Source organism: Oncorhynchus mykiss, chromosome 16, assembly GCF_013265735.2.
Source record: "Oncorhynchus mykiss isolate Arlee chromosome 16, USDA_OmykA_1.1, whole genome shotgun sequence".
Taxonomy (NCBI): Eukaryota; Metazoa; Chordata; class Actinopteri; order Salmoniformes; family Salmonidae; genus Oncorhynchus; species Oncorhynchus mykiss.
Genome location: NC_048580.1, coordinates 45,884,013 through 45,911,530, shown reverse-complemented (window position 1 = coordinate 45,911,530; position 27,518 = coordinate 45,884,013). Strand labels below are relative to the sequence as shown.

Below are 27,518 nucleotides of genomic sequence, written 5' to 3'. Positions count from 1 at the left end.
GTCCAGTTTGCCAAAACTATAGTTTGTAACAAGAAATGTGTGGAGTGGTTGAAAAACTAGTTTTAATGACTTCAACCTAAGTGTATGTAAACTTCCGACTTCAACTGTAAAACGTTGGCCATGTTCTTTGGCGCCATCTGTGTTTAGTTTGGGTGATTGTGGAGGCCAGGTCATCTGATGCAGCACTCCATCACTCTCCTTCTTGGTCAAATTGCCTTTACACAGCCTGGTGGTGTGTTGGGTCATTGTCCTGTTGAAAAACAAATGATAGTGCCACTAAGTGCAAGCCAGATGGGATGGCGTATCGCTGCAGAATTCTGTGGTAGAAATGCTGGTTAAGTGTGCCTTGAATTCTAAATAAATCACTGACAGTGTCACCAGCAAAGCACCACCACACCATCACACCTCCTCCTCCATGCTTCACAGTGGGAACTACACATGCAGAGATCATCCATTCACCTACTCTCATAAAGACAGCGGTTGGAACCAAACATCTAAAATTTGGACTCATCAGACCAAAGGACAGATTTCCACCGGTCTAATGTCCATTGCTTGTGTTTCTTGGCCCAAGCAAGTCTCTTCTTCTTGTTGGTATTCTTTAGTAGTGGTTTCTTTTCAGCATTTCGACCATGAAGGCCTGATTGACGCAGTCTCCTCTGAACAGTTGATGTTGAGATGTGTCTGTTACATGAACTCTGTGAAGCATTTATTTGGGCTACAATTTCTGAGGCTGGTATCTCTAATGAACTTATCCTCTGCAGCAGAGGTAACTCTGAGTCTTCCTTTCCTGTGGTGGTCCTCATGAGAGCCAGTTTCATCATAGCCCTTGAGTGTTTTTGTGATTTAAATTTTCTGGATTGACTGACCTTCATGTCCTAAAGCAATGATGGGCTGTTGTTTCTCTTTGCTTATTTGAGCTATTCTTGCCATAATATGTTTTTTTTTTTTTTACCAAATAGGGCTATCTTCTGTATACCACCCCTACCTAAGGGCTCCTTAGTGGCGCAGCGGTCTAAGGCACCGCATCTCAGTGTTTGAGGTGTCACTACAGACACCCTGGTTTGAATCCAGGCTGTATCACAACCGGACGTGATTGGGAGTCCCATAGGGTGGCACATAATTGGCCCAGCATTGTCCGGGTTTGTCGGTGTAGGCTGTCATTATAAATAAGAATTTGTTCTTAACTGACTTGCCTAGTTAAATTTAAATAAAATAAAAAAATGCATTAGGAAGGAAATAAATTCCACAAATGAACTTTTAACAAGGCACACATTTTAATTGAAATGCATTCCAGGTGACTACCTCATGAAGCTGGTTGAGAGAATACCAAGAGTGTGCAAAGCTGTCAAGACAAAGGGTCGCTTCTTTGAAGAATCTACAATAGAAAATATATTTTGATTTGTTTAACACTTTTTTGATTACTACATTCCATGTGTTATTTCATATTTTTGATGTCTTCACTATTATTCTACAATGTAGAAAATAGTACAAATAAATAAGAACCCTTTAAAGAGTAGGTGTGTCCAAACTTTTGAATGGTACTGTATATATAGGAAAACGTGTGCCCAGTATTTGGGTATGTTCCAGATAGACTCTGTGCAGATTATCAGATCTTTACAATGCCTGGAGAATATCAGGCACCACATCAATGTCAAGATCCTGTAACACTGTGTATGTATTTTAGTGTTATACTTTTGTGGTCCAGGTCAAAGGTAATTAGGAACCCACCGTGCAAATAGACATGACATGCCACTGCAGCCAGGATTGAGCCCACATAACTAGCTCTCCCTCTGCCGTCATCTTTTTTACAATCCTATAATTTGCACAGCGCTCCATGGTCCCTGTTCAGAATATCAATGGCTCATAAAAGTTATAATACAGTCAAGACTACCCCTTGAAATGATCAAGAGTGTGTGTTCATAATTCCAATTTACATAAATTCACGCCTCTATGAACTCATTCGCGTTGTCCAAAGGTTATTTTGGCATGCGTGGCGTGCATGACCGATTTCAGTCTGTTCGGAAGTGACGACGTGGATAGATTTGTGACTAAGCCTGAGGGCAAAAATATTGGAGACCATAGACGACTGGTAACGTTGCGGAGAAAGACACCCAGGTAAGCGCTGAATCACTAAAAAATACAAGTTTTATATAGCTAGCTAACTACATGGCTAGCAATTTTATTAAGTTAGTAAATAGACCCAGTTAGCTAGTTTGCTGTGTGCCACAAACTGGAGAGACAAGAGCGTTAGCTAGCATTGTCAATTGAACTAGCAGCTAATTAGCTAAGGTTATTAATTTAACTCGCGTAGTTGACGATTAATACAGTGATAAACTACACTGCAGTCTCAGGGGGTTGTGAAAATATTAACGTTAGTTAGGTAACGTTAACACCAATAGCTTGCTTGTTACCTTCCTTGCGAACAGTTCATTGTGGATTTGGCACGTTATTTTAACAAAGCGAGAAGAGTTAACGTTAACTAGCTAGGTTAGCTTGCTAACGCGTTGGGTGGTCTCTAGCACTAGTTTGCTACATTCCCTAGATTATTATGACGGTACCCGGCCAGTTAACGTTAGTTAAATAAATAAATGCATTTAGGCCAATGTATATAGCTAGCAACAAGCTACGTATAAAATGGGGCAAGTTTGGCTAGCCAGGACTGGCGTTGCTAAGATACAGTCACCAACACATTGCACAAAATGAGTTCTAGTTTGGGACTTCGCTACCTAGCTAATTGGCTAATGTGTTTTTTAATTAATAACTAGAAGCAGGTAGCGAGCTAACGTTAGCTACTGGTGGTATTTTCCAGAAGCTCGCACAGACGAACGTATTAGGTTGCGAAGTATTTTAAAGGGCTAGTTTACCCAAATAATGTTGCCTTATCTTTACTGAGTGGTAACGTTATATTGCCCACAAGAGACAAACTACTAATATATCAGATTTGTTCACTAGCGAAGTTAGTTGCCATGCTGTGGAAGCACACAGGTGAATGTAGCAATTGTTTGAGAAGGGATTAAAAATAAAATCCAATGGTTTATTGTCATTACACACAAATTCGCTCTGGCTATATATCAGTAAACGTCGGCAAAAAAAAGTGTAATTGCCAGCAGCACAATTAGTCACCAACTATATGGATAACAGGAAAACTGCCTGTTCTGGGGTGAGTAAAATGGTCTGAGTGAGGTGTTCCAACGGCTGAAACGCTTGGATTTAACAGACAATCTGACATGGCACTGCTCTGAATTTACGAACGCCCAGAGCGCACTATGAGCACACTCGGCACTCCAGATTAAGTTTATGAACACACCCTAAATGAATTGGTCTCGTACACAAATGTGCAATTGTTATCGCAGGTACAGCGAAATTCTTGTTTCTAGCTCCAACAATGCAGTTATACAAAATACCTAGCAATACAAAACAATACACACATAATCCCAAAAGTTAAATTCAAATAAACAGCGAACGTGTGTGTGCACGACGTTCAAAAGTTTGGGGTCACTTAGACGTTTCCTTGTTTTGGAAATAAAAGCAAATTTTCTGTCTATTAAAATAACATAGAATTGATCAGAAATAGTCTAGACATTGTTAATGTTGTAAATGACTATTGTAGCTGGAAACTGCAGATTTGTTTATGGAATATTTACACAGAGGCCCATTATCAGCAACCATCACGTCTGTGTTCCAATGTCATGTTGTGTTGCCTAATCCCCCCCCAAAAATGCTAATTGATCATTAGAAAACCCTTTTGCCATTATGTTAGCACAGCTGAAAACTGTTCTGATTAAAGAAGCAATAAAACTGGCCTTTAAACTGAGCAAACTTTCTCTAACCAGAATAGAAAGAGGAGTGGGAGGCCCCGGTGCACAACAGAGCAAGAGGACAAGTACATTAGTGTCTAGTTTGAGAAACATAGGCCTCACTAATCCCCAACTGGCAGCTTCATTAAATAGTACCCGCAAAACACCAGTCTCAACTAGAGGTCGACTGATTATGAAAAAGCCGATACCAATTAATCAGCCGTTTAATTTTATTTTTATTTTATATATATATATATATATATATTTGTAATGACAATTACAACAATACTGAATGAACACTTATTTTAACTTAATATAATACATAAATCAATTTAGTCTCAAATAAATAATGAAACATGTTCAATTTGGTTTAAATAATGCAAAAGCACGGTGGAGAAGGTAAAAGTGAAATATGTGCCATGTAAAAAAAAGCTAACGTTTAAGTTCCTTCCTCAGAACATGAGAACATATGAAAACTGGTGGTTCCTTGTAACATGAGTCTTCAGTATTCCCAGTTATAAAGTTTTAGGTTGTAGTTATTATAGGACTATTTCTCTCTATACCATTTGTATTTCATTAACATTTGACTATTGGATGTTCTTATAGGCACTAAAGTATTGCTAGCCTAATCTCGGGAGTTGATAGGCTTGAAGTCATAAACAGCGCTGTGCTTTAAGCATTGCTAAGAGCTGCTCGCAAACACAGTAAAGTGCTGTTTGAATGATTGCTTACGAGCCTGCTGCTGCCTACCACCTCTGACTGATCTATCAAATGATATTATTAATTATAATATAACACAGAAATACGAGCCTTGGGTCATTAATATGGAAACTATCATTTCGAAATCAAAAAGGTTACTCTTTCAGTGAAATACGGAACCGTTCCGAATTTTATTGAAAGGTAGGCATCCATATGTCTAAATGTTGCTGTTACATTGCACAACCTTCCATGTTATGTCATAATTATGTAAAATTCTGGCAAATGAATTACTGTCTTCGTTAGGAAGAAAGGGTCTTCACACAGTTCGCAATGAGCCAGGTGTCCCGAACCTGCTGCATATACCCTGTCTCTGCTTGCACAGAACACAAGAGAAGTTACACAATTTCCCTAGTTAATACTTCCTGCTAACATGCATTTATTTTAACTAAATATGCAGGTTTAAAAAAAACATACCGGTGTATTGATTTTAACAAAGGCATTGATGTTTATGGTTAGGTGCATTGGTGCAACGACTGTGCTTTCTTTCACGAATGCGCTTGTAAATCTGCACCCGTTTGGCGAAGTAGGCAGTCATTCGATGATAAATTAACAGGCACCGCATTGATTATTTGCAACTCAGGACAAGCTAGTTAAACTAGTAATATCATCATCCATGTGTAGTTAACTAGTGATTATGTCAAGATTGATTGTTTTTTTTAATAAGATAAGTTTAATGCTAGCTAGCAACTTAACTTGGCTCCTTGCTGCACTTGCGTAACAGGTGGTCAGCCTGCCACGCAGTCTCCTCGTGGAGTGCAACGTAATCGGCGTCCAAAAATGCAGATTACCGATTGTTATGAAAACTTGAAATCGGTCCTAATTAATCGGCCATGCCAATTGCATAGCCTGTTGGAAGGCAACGGGTGCAGCAAATAGGCTACCAAATAGATGATTAAGTTGTGAATATCAGTGAAAGAGAGGCCCAGCCAGGCATATAGCAATATTTCAAAATACAATCGTGGGAATTGCTATTGCTTCAAAGAAGACAACGAAAAGACTAAACTAAAAGACATCATATTTCTCAACTTAATTGTGCTTACATTATTGTTAGCACTAGTGGAGTATTGGCCATATCCCCGGTGAGCGTGCGTATTCAGTTTAAGCATTGGGTCAGTGCCACTTTGAAAAAAAATATAAGATTCTGTTAATCTCTCCAGTCAAGTGTAAAATAAGTGCATGATAAAAAAAGGCCTAATTTTTCCTGTGCAAGGAAAGAAAAGGGAATATCTGCTCTAGCCTATGCCTACCACACCACATGCTGCATTTAAGATTTTTTTGCAAACAGTGATTGAGTTATATTATTAGCTTAAATTATGACTATCCAATGTACTAATCACATTAGGAATAGTCAGATATCTTACATAACTCTGCAAATGTGATGACGCATGGAATGCACCCCCCGTCGGCCCCACCCGATGACTCGTACATATGGCATGCCAATCACCAACACCTGAAATTCCAAGATCGTCAGTCAAATTATAAACTACTTAGTATAGAATTGAACATTTCTTCTAATTATGAAATAAATATGATCATACTAGTGCCAATACTGTATTGTCACCATTTCATATAATTGCAGACAGAGAATTTTCTCCTCAATGTCCACTGAGCGGAGCACCCATGCCATTCAAATATATGCAGACTTGTTAGAACTTCAGCTTTAAGCACAGGGATTTCTTCCTTCTGTGGCCAAGAAAAAGTGGTATTGTTTGATTTTATGACATTTTTTCATGAATTGTGGGGTGTGAAACCAGACATTTTAAAGTCAGCTCCGATAAGAGAGTGAAAGGGGAGAGCAGACAGATGTCAGTCGGAACCTGTCCAGAACCGCTCACAGTCCCCCATATAGGTGTCTTAACATATAATATTAATGGTTGGTGGCTAACCATAGGATGCATTGCAGTCTCTCCTTGTCCATAAGAAACCAATATGTAATTCATTTAGGTGAACTATCACTTTTTAAAATAGGACTGTAGAAAATCCAGCTTAGAGATACAGGTACAACTGCCAAAGTAAAGAAACGCCAAATGGACAAATCAGGTCACTTTACCTAAATTCACTCTGTATGCTGCCTTTTTGTTGTTAAAGACTAATGAACCTAGAACTACATTGCCAATGACCAAACGAGTCGATTTAATGTAGCCTATGGATCTGGGCAAATTCAATTGTTGTATTCGGCGCATGTGACAATTTGATATATGATCAAATCAAATTGTCACATGCGCCGAATACAACAGGTGTAGACTTTACAGTGAATTGCTTACTTACAAGCCCTTAACCAACAATGCAGTTTTAAGAAAATGCATAAAAAAATGTAAGCGATAAGACGAACAAATAGTTAGAGCAACAATAAATAACAGCTTGCGGTAGAAGCTGTTTAGAAGCCTCTTAGACCTAGGCTTGGCTCTCCGGTACTGCTTGCTGTGCGGTAGCAGAGAGAACCTTCTATGACTAGGGTGGCTGGAGTCTTTGACATTTTTTAGGGCCTTCCTCTGACACCGCCTGGTATAGAGGTCCTGGATGGCAGGAAGTTTGGCCCCGGTGATGTACTGGGGCCAACCTTCTGTAGTGCCTTGTGGTCGGAGGCCAAGCATTTGCCATACCAGGCAGTGATGCAACACATCAGGATGCTCTCGTTGGTGCAGCTGTAAAACCTTTTGAGAATCTGAGGACCTATGACAAATCTTTTCAGTCTCCTGAGGCGGAATAGGCTTTGTTTTGCCCTCTTGACGACTGTCTTGGTGTGCTTGGACCATGTTAGTTTGTTGGTGATGTGGACGCCAAGGAACTTGAAGCTCTCAACCTGCTCCACTATAGCCCCGTCGATGAGAATGGGGGCGTGCTCAGTCCTCCTTTTCCTGTAGTCCACAATCACCTCCTTTGTCTTGATCACGTTGAGGGAGAGTTTGTTGTCCTTGGACCACACGGTCAGGTTTCTGACCTCCTCCCTATAGGCTGTCTCATTGTTGTCGGTGATCAGGCTGTTGTCATCAGCAAACTTAATGATGGTGTTTGAGTTGTGCCTAGCCGTGCAGTCATGAGTGAGCAGGGAGTACAGGAGGGGACTAAGCACGCACCCATGAGGGGTGGATCAGTATGGCGGATGTGTTGTTACCTACCCTTACCACCTGTTGGCGCCTGTCAGGAAGTCCAGGATCCAGTTGCAGAGGGAGGTGTTTAGTCCCAGAGTCCTTAGCTTAGTGATGAACTTTGAGGGCACTATTGGGTTGAATGCTGAGCTGTAGTCAATGAATAGCATTCTCACATAGGTGTTCCTTTTGTCCAGGTGTGAAAGGGCAGTGTGGAGTGCAATAGTGATTGCGTCATCTGTGGATCTGTTGGGGTGGTATGCAAATTGGAGTGGGTCTAGGGTTTCTGGGATAATGGTGTGGATGTGAGCCATGACCAGCCTTTCGAGGCATTTCATGGCTGCAGACTTGAGTGCTACGGGTCAATATGCCGCGTTCACATGCGATGAGAGTTATCGAAAGTTCCTCCACATACGAGCCTCCATATTGGAATTACAAGTGGGAAACTGATAATGTTGCAGTTGCAATGCTCGTGATGTAGAATTGCAGGTGATTATGCTCCAATTTCAAGACTATTTGAAGGCATAGTTGAAAAGAAGTTAAATAACACTATATATATATATATATATATATATATATATATATATACATACACACACACACACACACACACACACAGGATTAATTAGAAAATAAAAGCTGTAATTTTTTCAATGTGTGACAAATGAAAGGTGTGTCTTGTGAAGAGGGTTAAATGCGTGTGTCTCATGCCTAATGCGTGAGTTGGCAGCACTGCAAAGTAGTTTGGTTGGTTGGATCAGTGTGTCATGTCCTTTGATTACACAAACTACAAAGTGGTCCAGATTCTAAGCAAAATAATTTTCCAATGTATTTATCCATTATGGAACACACAGCCTGGTGAGTCTTTCAGGTGGTATAATCTGTTTCTGAAGTCCTAACAACTTTGATCAACACGGCTACACTTTTTATCTGAGGTTATCCGTGAGTTTTCTGAATCTAGGCCCTGCAGGATGCATTGTCTGTAAGATAATGACTGATTGAACTATCAGTGCTGTTCACCTCACAAGACATTGGGTTACCAACATCTTGAGTTATGATGACCCGTGTCAATTCGCTTCATGCTTCAAACGGACCACTTATTTCAGGTTCCTCCAATTTGCTAATCTCAAATTCAGTTTTTAGAATGTAGGTCAATTTATATATTTTATATTGCATGATCCTCTTCAGTGTTTTGCCTAAGTCAACACATTATGTGTAACCTACTTGGGGAATCAAGCACCATCCCTCTTGATAAACACAATGCATCAATGTCTTGACTGACTTGAAACATTGTTGTGCACATGCTGGCGTCACTTGTTGACAGTGCATATGTTTGATGTGTTCAAAGGTGTGGTGGCATGCCATGCAGTAAGTGTGACGTAAAGGGATAATGAAAAGGGTGTGGGTTTGCACAGTAAGTTTCCCTTTCCATGATTGCTGGGTCAGAAAGAGAAACCTAAGTGGGAAACAGCTGGCCTATAAATGACTACAGTTTACTGAGGGTGGTGTTCAAGGTCCTCAAGGATCAAATACAATTTTATGTCTCATGCTTCGTATACAGGTATAGACTAACAGTGAAATGCTTACTTACAGGCCCTTCCCAACAATGCAAAAGAAGAAAAGAGAAACAGTAAAACAGTTCAAATTTTATTAAATTTAACCTTTATTTAACTAGGCAAGTATATTCTTATTTTCAATGATGGCCTAGGAACGCTGCCTTGTTCAGGGGCAGAACAACAGATTTTTGCCTTGTCAGCTCGGGGATTCGATCTTGCAACTAAAGGTCGACCGATTAATCGGAATGGCCGATTAATTGGGGCCGATTTCAAGTTTTAATAACAATCGGAAATCTGTATTTTTGGACACCGATTTTGCCGATTTATTTGTAGTTATTTTTTTACACCTTTATTTAAAGGTGTAACAGCAGTGCGGTCTTTATTTAACTAGGCAAGTCAGTTAAGAACACATTCTTATTTTCAATGGTGCCCTAGGAATGGTGGGTTAACTGCCTTGTTCAGAGGCAGAACGACAGATTTTCACCTTGTCAGCTCGGGGGGGACCCAATCTTGCAACCTTACAGTTAACTAGTCCTTGTGCACTCCACAACGAGACTGCCTGTTACGCGAATGCAGTAAGCCAAGGTAAGTTGCTAGCTTGCATTAAACTTATCTTATAAAAAACAATAAATTAATCATAATCACTAGTTAACTACACATGGTTGATGATATTATCTAGCATGTCCTGCATTGCATGTAATCTGACTGACCATAAAAGTATCTAAGTATCTGACTGAGCGGTGGTAGGCAGAAGCAGGCGCGTAAACATTCATTCAAACAGCACTTCAGTGTGTTTTGCCAGGAGCGCTTCTTTGTGCGTCAAGCATTGTGCTGTTTATGAATTCAAGCCTATCAACTCCCGAGATGAGGCTGGTGTAACCGAAGTGTAATGGCTAGCTAGTTAGCACACGCTAATAGCGTTTCAAACTTCACTCGCTCTGAGCCTTGGAGTGGTTGTTTCCCTTGCTCTGCATGGGTAATGCTGCTTCGAGGGTGGCTGTTGTGTTCCTGATTCGAGCCCAGGGAGGAGCGAGGAGAGGGACGGAAGCTATACTGTTACACTGGCAATACTAAAGTGCCTATAAGAACATCCAATAGTCAAAGGTTAATGAAATACAAATGATATAGAGGGAAATAGTCCTATAATTCCTATAATGACTACAACCTAAAACTTCTAACCTGGGAATATTGAAGACTCATGTTAAAAGGAACCACCAGCTTTCATATGTTCTCATGTTCTGAGCAAGGGACTCAAACGTTAGCTTATTTTACATGGCACATATTGCACTTTTAATTTCTTCTCCAACACTTTGTTTTTGCATTATTTAAACCAAATTGAACATGCTTCATTATTTATTTGAGGCTAAATTTATTTTATTGATGTATTATATTAAGTTAAAATAAGTGTTCATTCAGTATTGTTGTAATTGGCATTATTACAAATAAATAAAAATCGGCCGATTTAATCGGTATCTGCATTTTTGGTCCTCCAATAATCGTATCGGCGTTGAAAAATCATAATCAGTCGACCTCTACTTGCAACCTTCCGGTTGCTAGTCCAACACTCTAACCACTAGGCTCCCTGTGTGTAGATTAAAGGAACACTGCCTTGTTCAGAGGCAGAACGTATTCAAGCACCATCCCTCTTGATCAACACAATGCATCAATGTCTTGACTGACTTGAAACATTGTTGTGCACACACTGGCGTCAGTATTCAAACCCCTTCACTTTCTCCACATTTTGTTACGTTACAGCCGTATTCTAAAATGATTAAATTGTTTTTTAATTTAATCTACACACACTACCCCATAATGACAAAGCAAAAACAGGTTTTTAGAAAAAATTGGCTCACATTTACATAAGTATTCAGATCTTTACTCAGTACTTTGAAGCACCATTGGCAGTGATTACAGCCTCGAGCCTTCTTGGATATGATGCTACAAGCTTGGCACACCTGTATTTGGGGAGTTTCTGCCATTCCTCTCTGCAGATCCTCAAGCTCTGTCAGGTTGGATGGGGAGTGTCGCTGCACAGCTATTTTCAGGTTTCTTCAGAGATGTTAGATCGGGTTCAAGTCCGGGCTCTGGCAGGGCCGCTCAAGGACATTCAGAGGCTTGTCCCGAAGCCACTCCTGGTTTGTCATGGCTGTCTAGGTCAGGTTTAATTCACCCAAAGGAATTAGGTCTCAACTAAATCATGATTCAATGGTTTCTTCTCCATGCATTTGAACCAAACCGAAAATATGCTGCTGCCAATTACAATATTGAATGCAGATTGTATAGGATGTTGTGCCAGACAGTAATTTATTGATTTATTTTTTATAATGTTTAATGACTTATGCACAAAGGATATATATATATATTTTTTTTTTGGTGGATGGGATGTGCTGTGCTTTTTTTTTTTTTTTTTTTTTTTTTTTTCTGGACAATGTACATTCATAGTATTAATTTCTATAAGTTTTCCCTAGAATCGCCTAGTTATAGGCTTGACGTCAGGGCATTTCCATCTATACAGATCCATGAGCACTAACGTGACATGTATAGGAGCATATCAGATGAAAGCCAAGAGTCTATTTGAGAAATTAAGGCATATACCCTACCAGTCAGGAGTTTTAGAACACCTACTCAATCCACGGTTTTTCTTTATTTGTACTATATTCTACATTGTAGAATAATAGTGATGACATCAAAACTATTAAATAACACATGGAATCACGTAGTAACCAAAAAAGTCAATCAAGCGATATGATGAAACTGGCTCTCACGAGGACAGCCACAGGGCTGAAGACCCAGAGTTACCTCTGCTGCAGAAGATGAGTTCATTAGTTACCAGCCTCAGAAATTGCAGCCCAAATAAATGCTTCAGAGTTCAAGTGACAGATACAGCTCAACATCAATTGTTCAGAGGAGACTGCGTGAATCAGGCCTTCATGGTCAAATTGCTGCAAAGAAACCAGTACTAAAGGACACCAATAAGAAGAGACTTGTTTGAGCTAAGAAACACAAGCAATGGACATTAGACCAGTGAAAATGTGTCCTTTTTTTCTGAAGTCCAAATGTGAGATTTTTGGTTCCAACTGCCATGTGGGTGAACGGCATGTGTATTTCCCACCATAAAGCATGGAGGTGTTATGGTGTGGGGGTGCTTCGCTGGTGACACTGTCAGTGATTTATTTTTGATTTCAAGGCCCACTTAACCAGCATGGCTACCACAGCATTCTGCAGCGATACGCCATCCCATATTGTTTGGGCTTAGTGGGAATATCATTTGTTTTTCAACAGAACAATTACCCAACACACCTCCAGGCTGTGTAAGGGCAATTTGACCAAGAAAGAAAGTGGAGTGCTGCATTAGATGATCTGGCCACCACAATCCCCTATCTCAACCAAATTGAGATGGTTTGGGATGAGTCAGACTGCGGAGTGAAGGAAAAGCAGACAAAATGTGCTCAACATATGTGGGAACTCCTTCAAGACTGCTGGAAATGCATTCCAGGTGAAGCTGGTTGAGAGTATGCCAAGATTGCCTGGTCTGTAATTATGTTACCAAAAACCCACATCTTTCAAATATTTTAATTTCCCTCGTGAGGGAGGTAGACCTACCAATTAGTTAGTGTTTTTACTGATAAATTTTGTTTATGAATTATTAAGCAATTAAAACTCAATGGGAAATCATAGTAGTCACAGACAACAGTTGGGTCACCTGCTTCTGCCCTCCTTTCCACTGGTATACTGTTCATGTATGTATTTTTGGTCAAAGTAATACTGTGAACAGTTTGGAGAACCTCTCGCTCTGCCGCTCGGGCTCCAGTTAATGCCACCTCTGCCGGCTCTTACTTACACCTACTGTCACATACCGCATACCCTCTTTCCATTTACTGAAATGAGCATCCTCATCCACTGAGCACCGACCAACACCAGATGTCCATGAACGTTGGTCAGTCTGCCCTGGCCAGACCAAATCTAAATCAATCAGACATTTCACAACTTTGGAAAATCCTGTACAGTAGGGCACACTATAGTACAGCATAATGTAGTGATTGGCGGGGTCAATACAGTTACATATCGGGATATTCTTTTTGATATATAATTTTGACAATATGGCTATTTTATTTTTGCACTAATTTTCAATACCTGCAGATGCTCCACAAAAACTCCAGTATTTTTCCTTATTTGAGTTGGAGCCCAATATTGTTTTTATCACTTATTTCCATGACTGATCAAAACTTTTCTCATGGCTTCTGTTGTCCCTCTCAATACATCTCGAATCTCAATACATATTGTATCGGCACCAAAGTATTGTGAAGTCAATGGCAATTCCCAGCCCCAGTATTGTACTATACTGAACATATCTACTGAACTCTACTGTACAGTACTCTGTGATGTCCAAACTTGTGAAGCATAGACATCTATGATTGGTACATATTTGTTCTGTTCTAGGTCTTGTTTGGGGGCAGAGCTCATTACAATAATAGCCAGTGTGTAGAATACCCAGATATACTAAAGAGAGCCACTGCATATTTCTGCCTTTGTACCTGTTCAGGATGCTTCACCTTGAATAGGGTGACATTCAGTTCCATAATAAGCCTATACATTTCTGTATAGTGCAGATCAGGAACCCATGATGTAAATTCACTTCACCTACTGTAGTTCAACAAGTAAAATATCTATATTTTTAAACTCAAGGTGTCCTGTCATATGGATGTTTTTGGTTGCATAAATGAGGAAGATTTGACCATAATTCTGTAACCCAATTTAGCATCTGCACACTTCTTCCAGTAAACATGGTAGTCCTTGTGCATAGAATTGTATCATTAACTTTCAGACATACTTTTTTTGGGGGGGGGGGGCATTTTTAAGTATAAAATCTGACTCCGTGTAATTCCGGCACCAATGTTATACTTCTGTCTGAATATGCTAAATGTAATGATTTTCCTTTTTGTGCATTTGATGGGTCAACATTCATTATGAACTACTAGTTTGTTCCATTGGATCGTCTCATGAAACTCTGTTTTTAATCCTGTGTGCTTATTACATCCACCCTAGACAGTAACCTTATTTCCCTGTCTCCTTTTTTCAGAGTTGGACCAACTTTGTGGAGAACGGAGAAGAAAAGTTGAATCCAAGCCTAAGTGGTGGAGGCCTGATCTGACCCTGCCTACTCCAACCCCTCCTACTGCCAGATTTGTGAGCCTTTGTTGGCTTCCTGTCTGAGAGGGAAAAATCAAGGGGGAACATTTCTACAAATGAAGAGCTGAAGTCTTCACATGGGAAACAAGTTCAAACTGAATATCTGGAAAAGTGCATTATTTTATTGATTTGTTTTTGACTTGAGGTATAAACTTGGACGCTATACACTGGGATCAGTTGGGACCTACTTACTGTACCTTTTAGACTAGTGGTGTTTCAACATGGCGAAGAAAAACAGCCAGAAGGGTATGTGTGCTACCATTTGTCTCTGCCATATTTTTTAAAGCAGATTAACTAGTATTGATAATGCAATAACTAGTGTGTGAATGCATTTTAAATGTGTAGAGTTGATTATCAAAACATAGCTGGTGGAATGAGCAGCACTTGACATGCAACTTCATCAAGTGTCTACCAGACCTCTTATTGAGTTAGAATGGATCCTTTCAAACACAATAGCTGGGGATAGCTGAGAGAGATTGACAGCAATATCAACTCATGTCTGTGCAGTCCACTTTGGATGGGATACCTTTAGAAGGGTCCCAGCTTTTCTCCGGAATAAAATTAAGCTATTTCTGAAATGACACTCTCCATGAAGACTGTCTTTGACTTGCAGAGCACAACATTTTCTGTTGAGTTTTCAATTGTTAAACTGTCCTCTGGCATTCTTTGGTCATGCCACATGTATTTGGGTCACAGCAACCCAGCTGTTTCTCATCTCATTGAGCTTACTTTGTTTGGGGCTGTAATTCTTATCCATCTGATGCATAAACCCCCTGCTTTGCTGACTCATTCTGTTTCTACAACTCTACATCAGTTATAACCGGTTCAAATTCAATGCAGATCTCGGGTCCTTTACGGCCAGTCCAGATGCCAAAATGTCTTGAGTTTAATCTCATGGTTCCAGGGCCAGTTCTTTTTGGTCCTAGCATATATAAATCCATTAAAAGTGTTGTAAAATCTTTAGGCCTCAAGCAACTTGAAACAGTTGTTAAATGTGTACATATTTTACTTGAGAGGTCATCAAGCATCTTGTCACATCTGCCCATAAAGGAAATATCTGGGTCCTAATAGGTTTTTCATGTAAATCACCTCTTCTGTCTGTTCCACATGATTTATGATAATCCCTGTGTTCTCTGCCATGGTTTACTTTCAACACAAATAGGCCTAACTTTGAATGACTAGGTATGGGGAGAGTTTTGTTTAGCAAATGATGTGCCTATGTACTTACAATTGTTTTGCAAATAGACCTGGGTCCAGCAGAAAACAATGAGAAATTCCAAATCAACCCTTTCTCCCTTTTTCCCACAGATACCTCTGGTATGGTGTTTGACACAAACTTGAAAATGGTTATGTCCCAGGGAGGGACTTTTGAGAGAATGAAGGAGAAGGTAAAAACTTAATTATTTCTCTCTAGGCTTAACATTCCAATTGCATTGATTTGAATACATTAAGTGCTATTCCTCTTTAGCTAGTAGGTTTTATTGGGTCAGAAGGCCCATGGCCTTAGGATATGTATCACTATGCTAAACCTTAATTTGTCAGATCGATCTCTTATTTGTTCTCTTCACAGATCAGTGCTGTCAGGGCCGTTGTTCCCAACAAAAGCAACAATGAGATAGTTCTGGTCTTGCAGCACTTTGAGAACTGCGTCGATAAGGCCGTCCAGGCTTTCCTAGAAGGTATGGAAATGCCATAGTGATAATTCTTGTTGTGATATAGAACAGACACTAATGAATGGAAAGTGAATGGAAAATACCTTTTTGATTTCTAATTTAAGAATACACTGGTTCAAACTGCGTACATTAAGTACAACTTGTCACCCTCTTATTACCTGATGTTTTCCTCTCAGGTAGTGCTGTGGAAATCTTGAAGGAGTGGAATGTAACTGGTAAAAAGAAGGTAAACTTGTTTGTTGTCCTATACTGCAGGGTATTGCATTCTATATGCAAGGGCAACATGACTATGAATGAAATTTAGTGTCATGACGTTTTTAAGTACGGCCCATCCCTCACGTGATTGAGATGGCACTTTTTAAAACAAGTTCCAAAGATATTCTTCCAGTGACAGCCCATCCAGATTGTGATGGAAAAATGCTTGTGGCAAAATCTGGATGGGCTGTCACTGGAAGAATATCTTTGGAACTTGTTTTAAGTGCCATCTCAATCACGTGAGGGATGGGCCGTACTTAAAAACGTCATGACACTAAATTTCATTCATACTCATGTTGCCCTTGCATATAGAATGCAACAATTAACTTTAAACTCTAAATGCTAGTCAAAGGAAATGTTTGTTTTATTATTTTTTTCACCTATTTTTATTTGATGTCAGAAGCTCTAGCTGAAAATGTGGCATCTGTCATGAGGACCTGCTCAACCATTGCTATATATGAATTATGGATGAACTTCAAAAGCTGTTTAAGTTTATATTCTAGTGGTTAAAATCCAACTTTGATTATTCAACATCTAGCCCAAGAAGAAAAAGAAGCCCAAGCCCCAGCCAGAGCATCTGGCAGAGGAGCTTGCTCCAGCCGAGACCATGCAGCCCTCTGAGACTGAGAGTAAGGAAGCTGTGAATGGGTTCCATGCCAATGGCTCCGTGTTGGACGGAGACTCACTAGACTCTCTGAGTGAGCAGTTGGATTCTGCTTCCTTGGACGCAGCCGAGTTGGATTCTGAACCTGCCACGTCGGACATTACAGGTATTGTAATGGAGTGTTCTCAGTCGCTTTATATTGTTGCGACAATATAAGACTTTTGATAATCCTCCATGTAGTTGAAACCAACCCCTACAGATCAGAAAACATGTTTCTCTTAACAGGTGCGGAAGCAGACTCTCTTTGTAGTGGCCCAAGCCCCACCCCTCACCATGCTCAAGGAGGAAGGAATCACCAGCCTCCCCGTGGCAACAAGTTCCGTTCCAGAACTAACTCCCAGCCATCCACTTCCTCTGTGCTCACCACTGACGAGAACCAACAGGGATCCTCTGGAGCCAAGAAGATTGGTTAGTGACAAATTTCTTTAAAACAAAAATGGTAATGATTTTGTTTTTCTAAGACAATAGGTGATGTCTAGTCTAACCCTGTTCTTTGACTCTCAGCGCCCAACATTGACCGCTCTGTGAAGGACCTGCAGAGATGCACAGTGTCGCTCACTCGCTACAGAGTGGTGGTCAAGGATGAGATGGACTCCTCTATCAAGACCATGAAGCAAACATTTGCTGAGCTCCAGAGCTGGTAGGTACATCTACCATCATTACCTCCACTACATTAGTTTGTAAAGTTGTAGTTTATATTTGGAATATGAACTTATGGTGGGATATAACAGCACAAATTCCCTTATGTTAAGCAATTTAGGAGCCTTGATTTTAAGGTCCAATGCAGCCTTAACCCAATAGCAAATAATTTTTGGGTGACAACGAAGTACTTTACTGTGATTTGTTTTCAATTAAAATGGTAAAAGAGAAAAAAATAGCTTCTTAGCCAAGAGCAATTTCATAAGCAATAATTTTGCTAGGACTGTCTGGGAGGGAGGAGAGTACTTTAAACTAGCTGTTAATGGAAGAGATGTTTGGAATAATTTTTATTGGCCTATCCACTAATTTATCACCTGATGTCACCAGGCAGGCTAAAGCTCCAAGTGCATTGCTCTCAACTCTGCTCTACAACAACCACCACCAATATCTATTTCAGTGTAGCATGTAGTCTATTGCTGTAGTCTAACCAGTGTTATTGTAGTATAGAAATGGTGAGTGTAGCCAAAATCAAAGTACAGAGACCATCTTAGAAATCTAAGGAATCACGATCCCTTTATCTTAGTAAATAATGTAATTTCATATATTTTCCCCTCCCCCGCTCTCTCAGCCTGATGGACAGAGAGGTTACTCTGTTGACAGAGATGGACAAAGTCAAAGCAGAAGCCAGTGAGTACAACACCTTTTTAATTAGCATTTGGACTTCAATATATATTATACTTTACTTCTATTCTTACTATGTTTACATTTTTTCCCTGAAAGCCTTTGTCCCAGAGTCATCCTGCTCTTTCGACCAATCAATTGGTCGAAATGTTTAAACTTAGTTTTCCATATATAGACACACACACCCTATGTGTTTGAATACATATGCACTGAGCTTGTCTGATGCTTTAAGCACACTGTTTAATTAAATAATTAAGACCCACAAATTACTCAGTCACTGTTAAAAATGTAATGACAGCGAGTGCCTGTGTGAGTGGTGGGCATTGTCTCGCTCTCCTCCCAACTGCAGCGAAAAGGCACCACAGCAAGTGTTTATTGTACTGTTTGTGCTGAAGCTGCCACATTACAGCCATTTAGTAAAACAAATTCTGACTGGAAAGTTCTGTTACCGAAATTCCTAAGTTGTTTACGAAAAACATTCCCTATTCTCCCATAGCTCTCTTTATGTGCATAATGTAAGCATCACATGCGTATGACCAATGGGGCCTGACCTATAGCCTATCATAATCACATCGCTAAATTGGTTATAACAAACTTCGACAATGTCGACAGCAAAATAAAAGCGGAGAAAGTGAAATTGAAACTCAAAGGGAGAATGTTTACTGGTTGCTCAGGAGGGAAAGGGGAAGTCAGATCTATGGAAGACATTTGACTTTGTGGAAACTTCTGAGGATCAAGAGGGAGATCAAGAAAAAGGGGGGTGTAGGACCAAGCATTGGTGAGCATTGTGTGCCAAACAGTTGCTTTTAAATTACAATATTAAATGTTTTTCCTGACCCTTTGGAACAGTGTAAACAACACTAAATAAGTGTAACAGTGTGTTCTAACAACAAACATTAGATGTATGTAAAGCCTTTATTACAGTAGACTAAACGGTTGCATGCCTTGAATTGCGGTTTAGGCTAATTATTCAAAGCTCCCTTGTGTTATTTCATTTTAAAACTAAAATGCTTGATTGCATTTCAAAGCATAAATGTCTCATGCTTTTTCATGGCATGAACGAATGAAGGATTGATTGATACAGTAGCCTATAAATTGAAATGTAGGCCTAAGTAAGTTAAGGTATTAAGACTTAACAGGATGCGCTCTTGGGCCTACAACTCGATGGTGGTTATACAAGGATACTATACTAAGCTTACTAATGATAACGACATTACTTATTATGATGATCATAATTGTAATAACAAAGATTAAGAGGATATAGGAGCGTGCATATCTGACAAACCGATGCTGTTAGATTACAATATAATTTTTCTGCCTGTTTGGAACAGTGTAAACGACACAAATTAAATGCGAAAAAACTGGTATTACTTACAACGAAAACATTTGTAAAACCTTTATTACAGCCAAATCTGTGAAATTGCTTTATCTGACGTTTTGCTGTTACAGGAGGCATGGCGCTCACGGAATCAGTAGGCTATTAAGCACTCAAACAGGCAACAGAAGCAGGATCTGTCTTATTCCTGTAGATGTATATGGATCATTTATAAAGCCAGGTACATTTTAACAGTTAGTCTATTGATTATAGACCTAATTAAATTGAGGTTTCTCCTCTCAATTTTCTTAGACAATTAGGCTAAGGCATTGGCTGTTTACTCATCTCTGCTGCTGCCTCTGCACATTGTTCTCAATCCCAATATGTTGGTTAACTTTGCTATTATGCACATAGCAACATAGGGAAATGCACCAATTCTACGACGCACTGAAGATTGTTTCAGAACCGCGGTCAGCGACCGTATCCAAAGCGGGAGAAAGCACGTTTGTTCTAAAATTTGATTTGTTAATGTTGCACTTTTTTTAAATGTACTTTAAACATATACAATTTCAGTAACAGGTCTTGGTGATGGACTGTGCCATCCCTGTGGCCTCCGCAATGGATTAGTCTTGTCAACCATAAAAAACTAAGTTGTGACTGCTTGACTAAAGAAACCTATCGACCAAACAAAATACTAAATGGGATCAGCTCTACAGTTAAGGTATTCCAAATACACTAACTGTCTTATGTATTTCCTCAGGGTTATTTTAGACATTAGACATACCAGAATCTTCTATGTAGTGAAACATGACAGAGCAAGACTGCATATTTCCACAAGTGGGCCATTCTGCCCTCATTCTTTCCTTCTTCCCAATGCACAGTGTTGTGTGTTCTGAGCCTGGAAAAAGTGAATAGTGTCAGGTGTCATGGCAGACTAAATGCTGTCTTTGTGTCGAGGTGTGTGGGGAATTGAGGGAAGAAGAGGGAACACTAGAGCTGTTCTTTGACATTACAAAAACCCAACATTCCTTGAAATGTACCAGTTTCAGCCCTAATCTCCGCTCGTTTAGATGTGTTACTGTTAATGGATGAGACTTGCTTTCTTCCCTTCTCCCCCCCGCCTCATGAAAAAAGTATTTTCTGTGTATCAGTTGCCAAGGAGATTCAAATGACAAAGTGCTCTTCCTCTGGTCATGTTTTGCATGTGTTTATTTCCCCCCCTCTGTCCTGATAATGGTCAGCACCAGGAAAAGCTTGTGGAGTTATTTATGGATGCAGGGTTGTATCTGATCTATTTTGTAGAAACTAGTCAACTAATAGGCCTACCCTTTACCTTATAATATTGAGGACATGCCTAGTCCCAAGTTTCAGTATGGTATTGCCTGTGTGGATTTCTCTCTGTACAACTGAAGGCCTCTGAATATGGGGTGAAGTGGTCAACTAATAATGCATCTGTTTCAGTGGCCATTTTGGATGGCCGTCAAAAGAGAGCAGAGGAGCTCCGCAGGCTGACTGACCAATCGGCATCCATGTCTGAGGACCAACTGAGTGAGCTGCGTGCTGACATAAAGGTAAGTTGACCACCATAATAACACACTATATAGTCAAGACAATTGTGCAACCGGCTCAGGAACGGTGTTGTATGGGAATTGAGCCATGATCTGACCTAAGACAAGTCCGTAACCCCTGGTCAGCGATGATATGTTTTCTCATTTTTTTGCAGCACTTTGTAAGTGAGCGTAAATTTGATGAAGACCTGGGGAAAGCTGTGAAGTTCACTTTCGAGCTAGAACCACTGAAGACAAGCATCGCAGGATTTGGATCAGGTACAGTCCTTTGTTCTTCTCTAGTTGATGTCTTTCCTCTCACAGAAACTCATTGTGGTAGTACAGTATTGCATTGCTATTTGGAGGGCAGTATATCCATATCCTTGATAGTAACACCCACAGAATTAAATAGAACACATACACAGTATTTGTATAATAAACTCAGCAAAAAAAGAAACGTCCTCACTGTCCACTGCATTTATTTTCAGCAAACTTAACATGTGTAAAAATGTGTATGAACAAAACCAGATTCAACAACTGAGACATAAACCAAACAAGTTCCACAGACATGTGACTAACAGAAATGGAACAATGTGTCCCTGAACAAAGGGGGTCAAAATCAAAAGTAACAGTTTCTGTTGTGGCCACCAGCTGCATAAAGTACTGCAGTGCATCTCCTCCTCACAGACTGCACCAGCTTTGCCAGTTCTTGCTGTGAGATGTTACCCCACTCTTCCACCAAGGCACCTGCAAGTTCCCGGACATTTCTGCGGGGAATGGCCCTAGCCCTCACCCTCCGATCCAACAGGTCCCAGACGTGCTCAATGGGATTGCAATCCGTGCTCTTCGCTGGCCATGGCAGAGCACTGACATTCCTGTCTTGCAGGAAATCACGCACAGAATGAGCAGTATGGCTGGTGGCGTCATGTCGGGATGAGTCTGCAGGAAGGGTACCACATGAGGGAGGAGGATGTCTTCCCTGTAACACATAGCCTTGAGATTGCCTGCAATGACAACAAGCTTAGTCCGATGATGCTGTGACACACCGCCCTAGACCATGACGGACCCTCCACCAAATCGATCCCGCTCCAGAGTACAGGCCTCGGTGTAATGCACATTCGACGATAAATGCGAATCCGACCATCACCTCTGGTGAGACAAATCCGCGACTCGTCAGTGAAGAGCACTTTTTGCCAGTCCTGTCTGGTCCAGCAACGGTGGGTTTGTGCCCGTAGGTGACATTGTTGCCGGTGATGTCTGGTGAGGACCTGCCTTACAACAGGCACTCATTCCAGCCTCTCGCGGACAGTCTGAACACTGATGGAGGGATTGTGCGTTCCTGTTGTATCTCGGGCAGTTGTTCTTGCCATCCTGTACCGCAGGTGTGACGCTCGGATGTACCAATCCTGTGCAGGTGTTGTTACACGTTGTCTGCCACTGCGAGGACGATCAGCTGTCCGTCCTGTCTCCCTGTAGCGCTGTCTTAGGTGTCTCACAGTATGGACATTGCAATTTATTGCCCTGGCCACATCTGCAGTCCTCATGCCTCATGCAGCATGCCTAAGGCACGTTCACACAGATGCGCAGGGACATCTTTCTTTTGGTGTTTTTCAGAGTCTGTAGAAAGGCCCCTTTAGTGTCCTAAGTTTTCATAACTGTGACCTTTATTGCCTAACGTCTGTAAGCTGTTTGTGTCTTAACGACTGTTCCACAGGTGCATGTTCATTAATTGTTTATGGTTCATTGAACAAGCATGGGAAACAGTGTTTAAACCCTTTCCAATGAAGATCTGTTAACTTGTAAAAATCCAAATAACTTATCTTATTCTGTTTTACCTTTATTTAACTAGGCAAGTCAGTTATGAACAAATTCTTATTTTCAATGAAGGTTTGAACTTGCAACCTTCCTGTTACTAGTCCAACGCTCTAACCACTAGGCTACCGTGCCGCCCCATCTTTGAAAGACGGGGTCCTGAAAAAGGATGTTTCTTTTTCTGAGTTTGTATCTCTATGGTAACGCCTGCCCTTGTGTCACCCTCCCCTTTCAGTGTACCACCCTCAGACGGGTTACTCCAGCCGCTCCCGCTGTAGCTCCACCACCTCCTCCATCACAGGCCCAGGGTCCGTAGAAACCCCACCTCCCTCCAGCTACGAAGGACGCCCTACCCAGCCAAACAAAACGGTTAGCTCACAAAGCAACCATAAACATGCAACTAAGTTCTCATTAATGTTGTCTCCTTAGGAGTAATAATTATCAACATATGATTGTTTTATTTGATTTAACTTTGATTTTAAACTTGAACTTTCAGACTTTCCTAGGCAACAGGCGTTACACAGCAGGTCCAGGGTACCACTCCGGTGGGCAGCGATATAATGGCAGCTCCTATCGTGACAGGAACACCAATCGTGGAGGCTACCGTTCCCAGGGCTACCAGGGCCAAGGCGATGGCCCCAGCCATCCTACTGCCACACAATCCTCCAACTCCACAAAAGCCCCTTCCAACTCCGCTCCATCCTCTTCTTACCGTCAAGACCACCCTTCTCATAACGGTCTGCCCCAAAGGCCTCCGCGGACACACTGCCCCTGACACTGGAATTACCTGGCCCATTTGTCAAACCCCCTACTAACCCTGGCATTCCACCCTCAATACCCTGCCCTTTCCACCCCACTAACTCCTCTCAATGAAGAATAGAATACAAGTTTACATATTTTTGTCAATTGAGCTGTAGTGCCACCCATAGGCAACCATTCATCCTCCTAACTTGAAAATTAGCTACCCATGTTCTGCCACTTTCTCCATACTTTAGAATTAGCTATTACCTATTTTCTCATGCCTGTTGATATAGCAGCTACCCAGGTCCCCTTATGTGAGTCTGTGATTTAATATTTGCTATTTGAGGCCAGTGTTATCTGGTGATGCGTTTATATGCATTTTGTAGCATTTTTATTTGATCTGTTTTTGTTCTCGAGCATCAAATTAATTTTATTTTGCTTTAGACTGCAAAAAACTTGCAACCTATCAAACCATTTCAGTTCCTTATTTTAGACGATACATGACACCCGTACAATGGTTTCACAAGTATGTATGGGAGATTGTCATCAATGGCATAGAATCAACACTACATAATTGTATCTTATTATTTTAGAGCTTCCCATATATGCTGGTTGCTCCTGTAAATAATATGTACTCATTGAAATGTATGATGAATATGTTGTTAATCAGAACTAGCAGGTGAACCAGAGCGGTAATCACGTCGGTTGTTGCCTGATAGCAGTTTATTCCCTCCCTCATGTAAATTTAGAATTTTTTTAGTGGATAGTTTTTCTGTCCTCCCTATTGTTATTGTATAATCCAAGGAGAGGGCTCCTTTTTTTTTCTTTTATTACATACATCATTTATTATGTGGGACTCCACTTCTCAAATCTCAGGTATGAGAAAGGACCCTACACTCCCCTTCACGTATGGTCTGAATTAGGACTTCCTTTTGTTAGTACATCTATTCTGCTGTTATTTGGTCTTCTCATTCTTTCCTTATGTTTGTGTGTCAGACAGGACCATAAACAGCATACATTTGACATGCTCGTATCACATTTCAACTTCCTTTGCCTTTCTAGAAATGCAAAGATGCTCGCATCACGAACACTTAAGCGCACACTCTTCTGATCTTTTACATTACTGAAAAGTGAGCTGTAGGAATGTTGTCCTTTTTTGATACGTTCACTTTCCTCTTAATTATATCCTAGAGAAGAAAAAAATCAGATGAAATTTGTCTGCTGTTTCGGTCTTATTTTGAACAGGCTGCTGAGTTGGGACAAATTGAAATGGTAATGCCAGGATTTAATATTCTTTGTAATGTCTACAATAACTGAACAAAAATTTGGAGAAATACCTCATTGTTGCCCCTTGTACACTGCTTGGTAGCATAATGTTGCTTTTGGGACTTTGCTTTACAGAGGTCTGAATGCTCTTTTGAAATGGGGCTTGGTATGGCTTACCATTTAGCGAAAGCAGAGTCATCTCATGTCAAGCTGCAAGGCATGTGTATAAGATCATACAAACTAGCTGTTTCCTCTGTGTACCAAAGGGTCATACTGATGAGTAGAATAATTGAGAGAAACTTAGACTAACTGCCCCCCCCCCCCCCCTTCCCCCCAGGTACTTAAGTCTTCTTATAGGAGTGTAGTTTGGTCATGAGAAAAATAACTTAATTTGGGGTTTTGTTATATTGCACATCAATGTAAAGATTGTGGTTCTGGTTTGTTCAGTGGTTTACAAAATATTCTGTGGAAGTGCAGAGTATACAGTAGGGCAGATCACTTGGCATGTATCAGCAACTGTGCTTGAGCAGGTAAGGCTTGGTAGCCAACACCAAGATCTTCCAGCCTTCAGCAAATCTTTCCTCATCTCAGATCTGCACTGTAAATATATAGTCTCAGTAATCATAATGCACAGTAGTGGAGATGCATGCATTACAGTACAAAGCATTTGATCTCAACAACACTGCTAGTTGTTACCTTTTGGTGCTGTGCATGTTGAGGTTTGATTTTAATAACTGAACTGATTCTGCATAGGGAATGAATGATGCCGGTCTCAATCGCTCTTTTACCAAATGTATGTAAAGTCACATTCACAGCATTCCAAACTTTCTGGATAGGTTATCGCCAAAGAGATCATGTTGTCTTGTTCGAGTTGCTGCCTTTTTTTCTTACTCTGCTTATAAAAAAAATATGATTGTTTTACAATGGGATAATCTATTCTAGGTTGAGTAACATTGTTTCTTTTACATTTTTTCTTTCCTGAATCTTTACTGTATATATGTAGCTATAATTTAGTTGTGCTCACATGGTGCATTTTGTATGTTATATACATATTGAGCATATGGTTTACCTATGACAACTGTAAACTTAAGTGCCTTCTCTTGTCTCCCTCAAATTCATTCACTACCCCCCCCTTCCCTACCACTACCACCCAGTATGGACCAAAGACATCTGCCCTCCACATCCATTCCAATCCAAGCGCCTCTTGTATACACGGCTCTCCCCATCCATTCCAATAGAAGCACCCCACCCCCCCAATACACAGAAAGGCACACTTTTCCTTTACTATTAAACGATTGTTTGCAATACATTAGTGTCCTTTGTCTTAATCTGCACGGTCCATTTCAATGTGACTATTTTACAGATCCGTAGGTCAAGTTAACTGTAAGCAAAACAATTGTGATAAGCTCGCCTATCACCTCTCATTTTATAAATAACTGCTCTCCCCACAATTTATATGGACAATGAAGCTTAGTTGTACATTTGGCTCTACACTCCAGAATCTTGGATTTGGTTTGTAAGAATTGTAATTTAATTTGCCATACTGGAGGAAGTAAGGTTGTTTAAGATGTGGCGCGGGGGGGTGCGTGATTTTCGCCCATGCTGGAAGGGGGGCCCCGATTGGAAAAAGTTTCTGAACCCCTGCATTAGTATACCATCTTCAGCATTGTAGGTTTCTTAAGATGTCCTCAGGTTCGGTTTACTCCTAGCAGAACTCGGCTAGGCAACGTGAACGTCTGTGCGCACATCCTTCCTAAAGACCATCGCTTCAAAAATTTGAGGAAAGCGGCAGTATTACTGTTTGTCCCTCTTGAGCCACCGTAGCAATATAGCCATAACGCTTCCTCACAATGGTCCGAATGAATCTAATTTTACGTTCTTGCCGGTCTTAGCCGTGCAATTGTACATCTAGCTAGGCTGTTTGATGCAGTACTTCTCAAGTGAAAACATTTGCATGAAAACTAATAGTGCACTGCAGACAATAGGGCCTAGCAGCTGCTGTGCTCTCTTGTTGAATGACAGCAAAACACTTAATTGAAGAATCCCGTCTCTTGTTCCCACCCCTATTGTTGACCAGTCAGACGATGCAAAACAAGTCACCATTTCGTCATAATATATGCATGAACTGTGGAAAAACGCATGTAGATGGAGTTCCTTTAGCTGTTGATTGGATTTATGTTGTATTGCATAGACAGAGGAAATAATTTGTCAGACAAAGTAGAAGTGTAACTCTTGTCTTTTTCTTCTGGAGACAAAAGTTTGGAAAATTGAAGGATTTCTCTCGCCTGTCATTGGTTTGCTTTCCCTGAGTGTTACAAGATGGCTCTGCTATTCCCACTGGGCACAAATGTGTTGAATCAACGTTGTTTCAATGTATTTGTCTTCGTATTGTGACGTCATGTCATCAAGCTGTCTACTCAAGAAAAAGCTTAAACAAACCAGTGCCTGCAACCTGGTTCAGGTTCAGTCAACCTAGCAGGGTATTTAGGAACATGTGTTATTTACATTTTTATTAATGTTGCAGAAATCTGCTC

The 27,518-nt window shown here is 40.6% G+C and overlaps 1 protein-coding gene across 1 annotated transcript; it reads left to right on the top strand.

Moving 5' to 3' along the window:
- Positions 1-1,957: 1,957 nt before the first annotated feature.
- LOC110492121 (spermatogenesis-associated serine-rich protein 2) lies at positions 1,958-26,291 on the top strand. The gene is made up of 13 exons (XM_021566155.2): positions 1,958-2,115; positions 14,282-14,637; positions 15,700-15,779; positions 15,962-16,070; positions 16,241-16,290; positions 16,858-17,089; positions 17,209-17,391; positions 17,488-17,623; positions 18,251-18,309; positions 21,080-21,189; positions 21,342-21,444; positions 23,213-23,346; positions 23,474-26,291. The coding sequence occupies exons 2-13, from the start codon at positions 14,613-14,615 to the stop codon at positions 23,750-23,752; spliced, it is 1,500 nt and encodes a 499-aa protein (XP_021421830.1). The 5' UTR covers positions 1,958-2,115; positions 14,282-14,612; the 3' UTR covers positions 23,753-26,291.
- The last annotated feature ends 1,227 nt before the right edge of the window (positions 26,292-27,518 follow it).

Bases quoted from the DNA above. Each gene is read 5' to 3' on its own strand.
- LOC110492121 (XM_021566155.2), top strand. From the start codon at position 14,613: ATGGCGAAGAAAAACAGCCAGAAGG. The intron at 16,291-16,857 runs GTAAACTTGTTT...TTCAACATCTAG, and splicing joins ATGTAACTGGTAAAAAGAAG to CCCAAGAAGAAAAAGAAGCC. The intron at 21,190-21,341 runs GTAAGTTGACCA...ATTTTTTTGCAG, and splicing joins AGCTGCGTGCTGACATAAAG to CACTTTGTAAGTGAGCGTAA.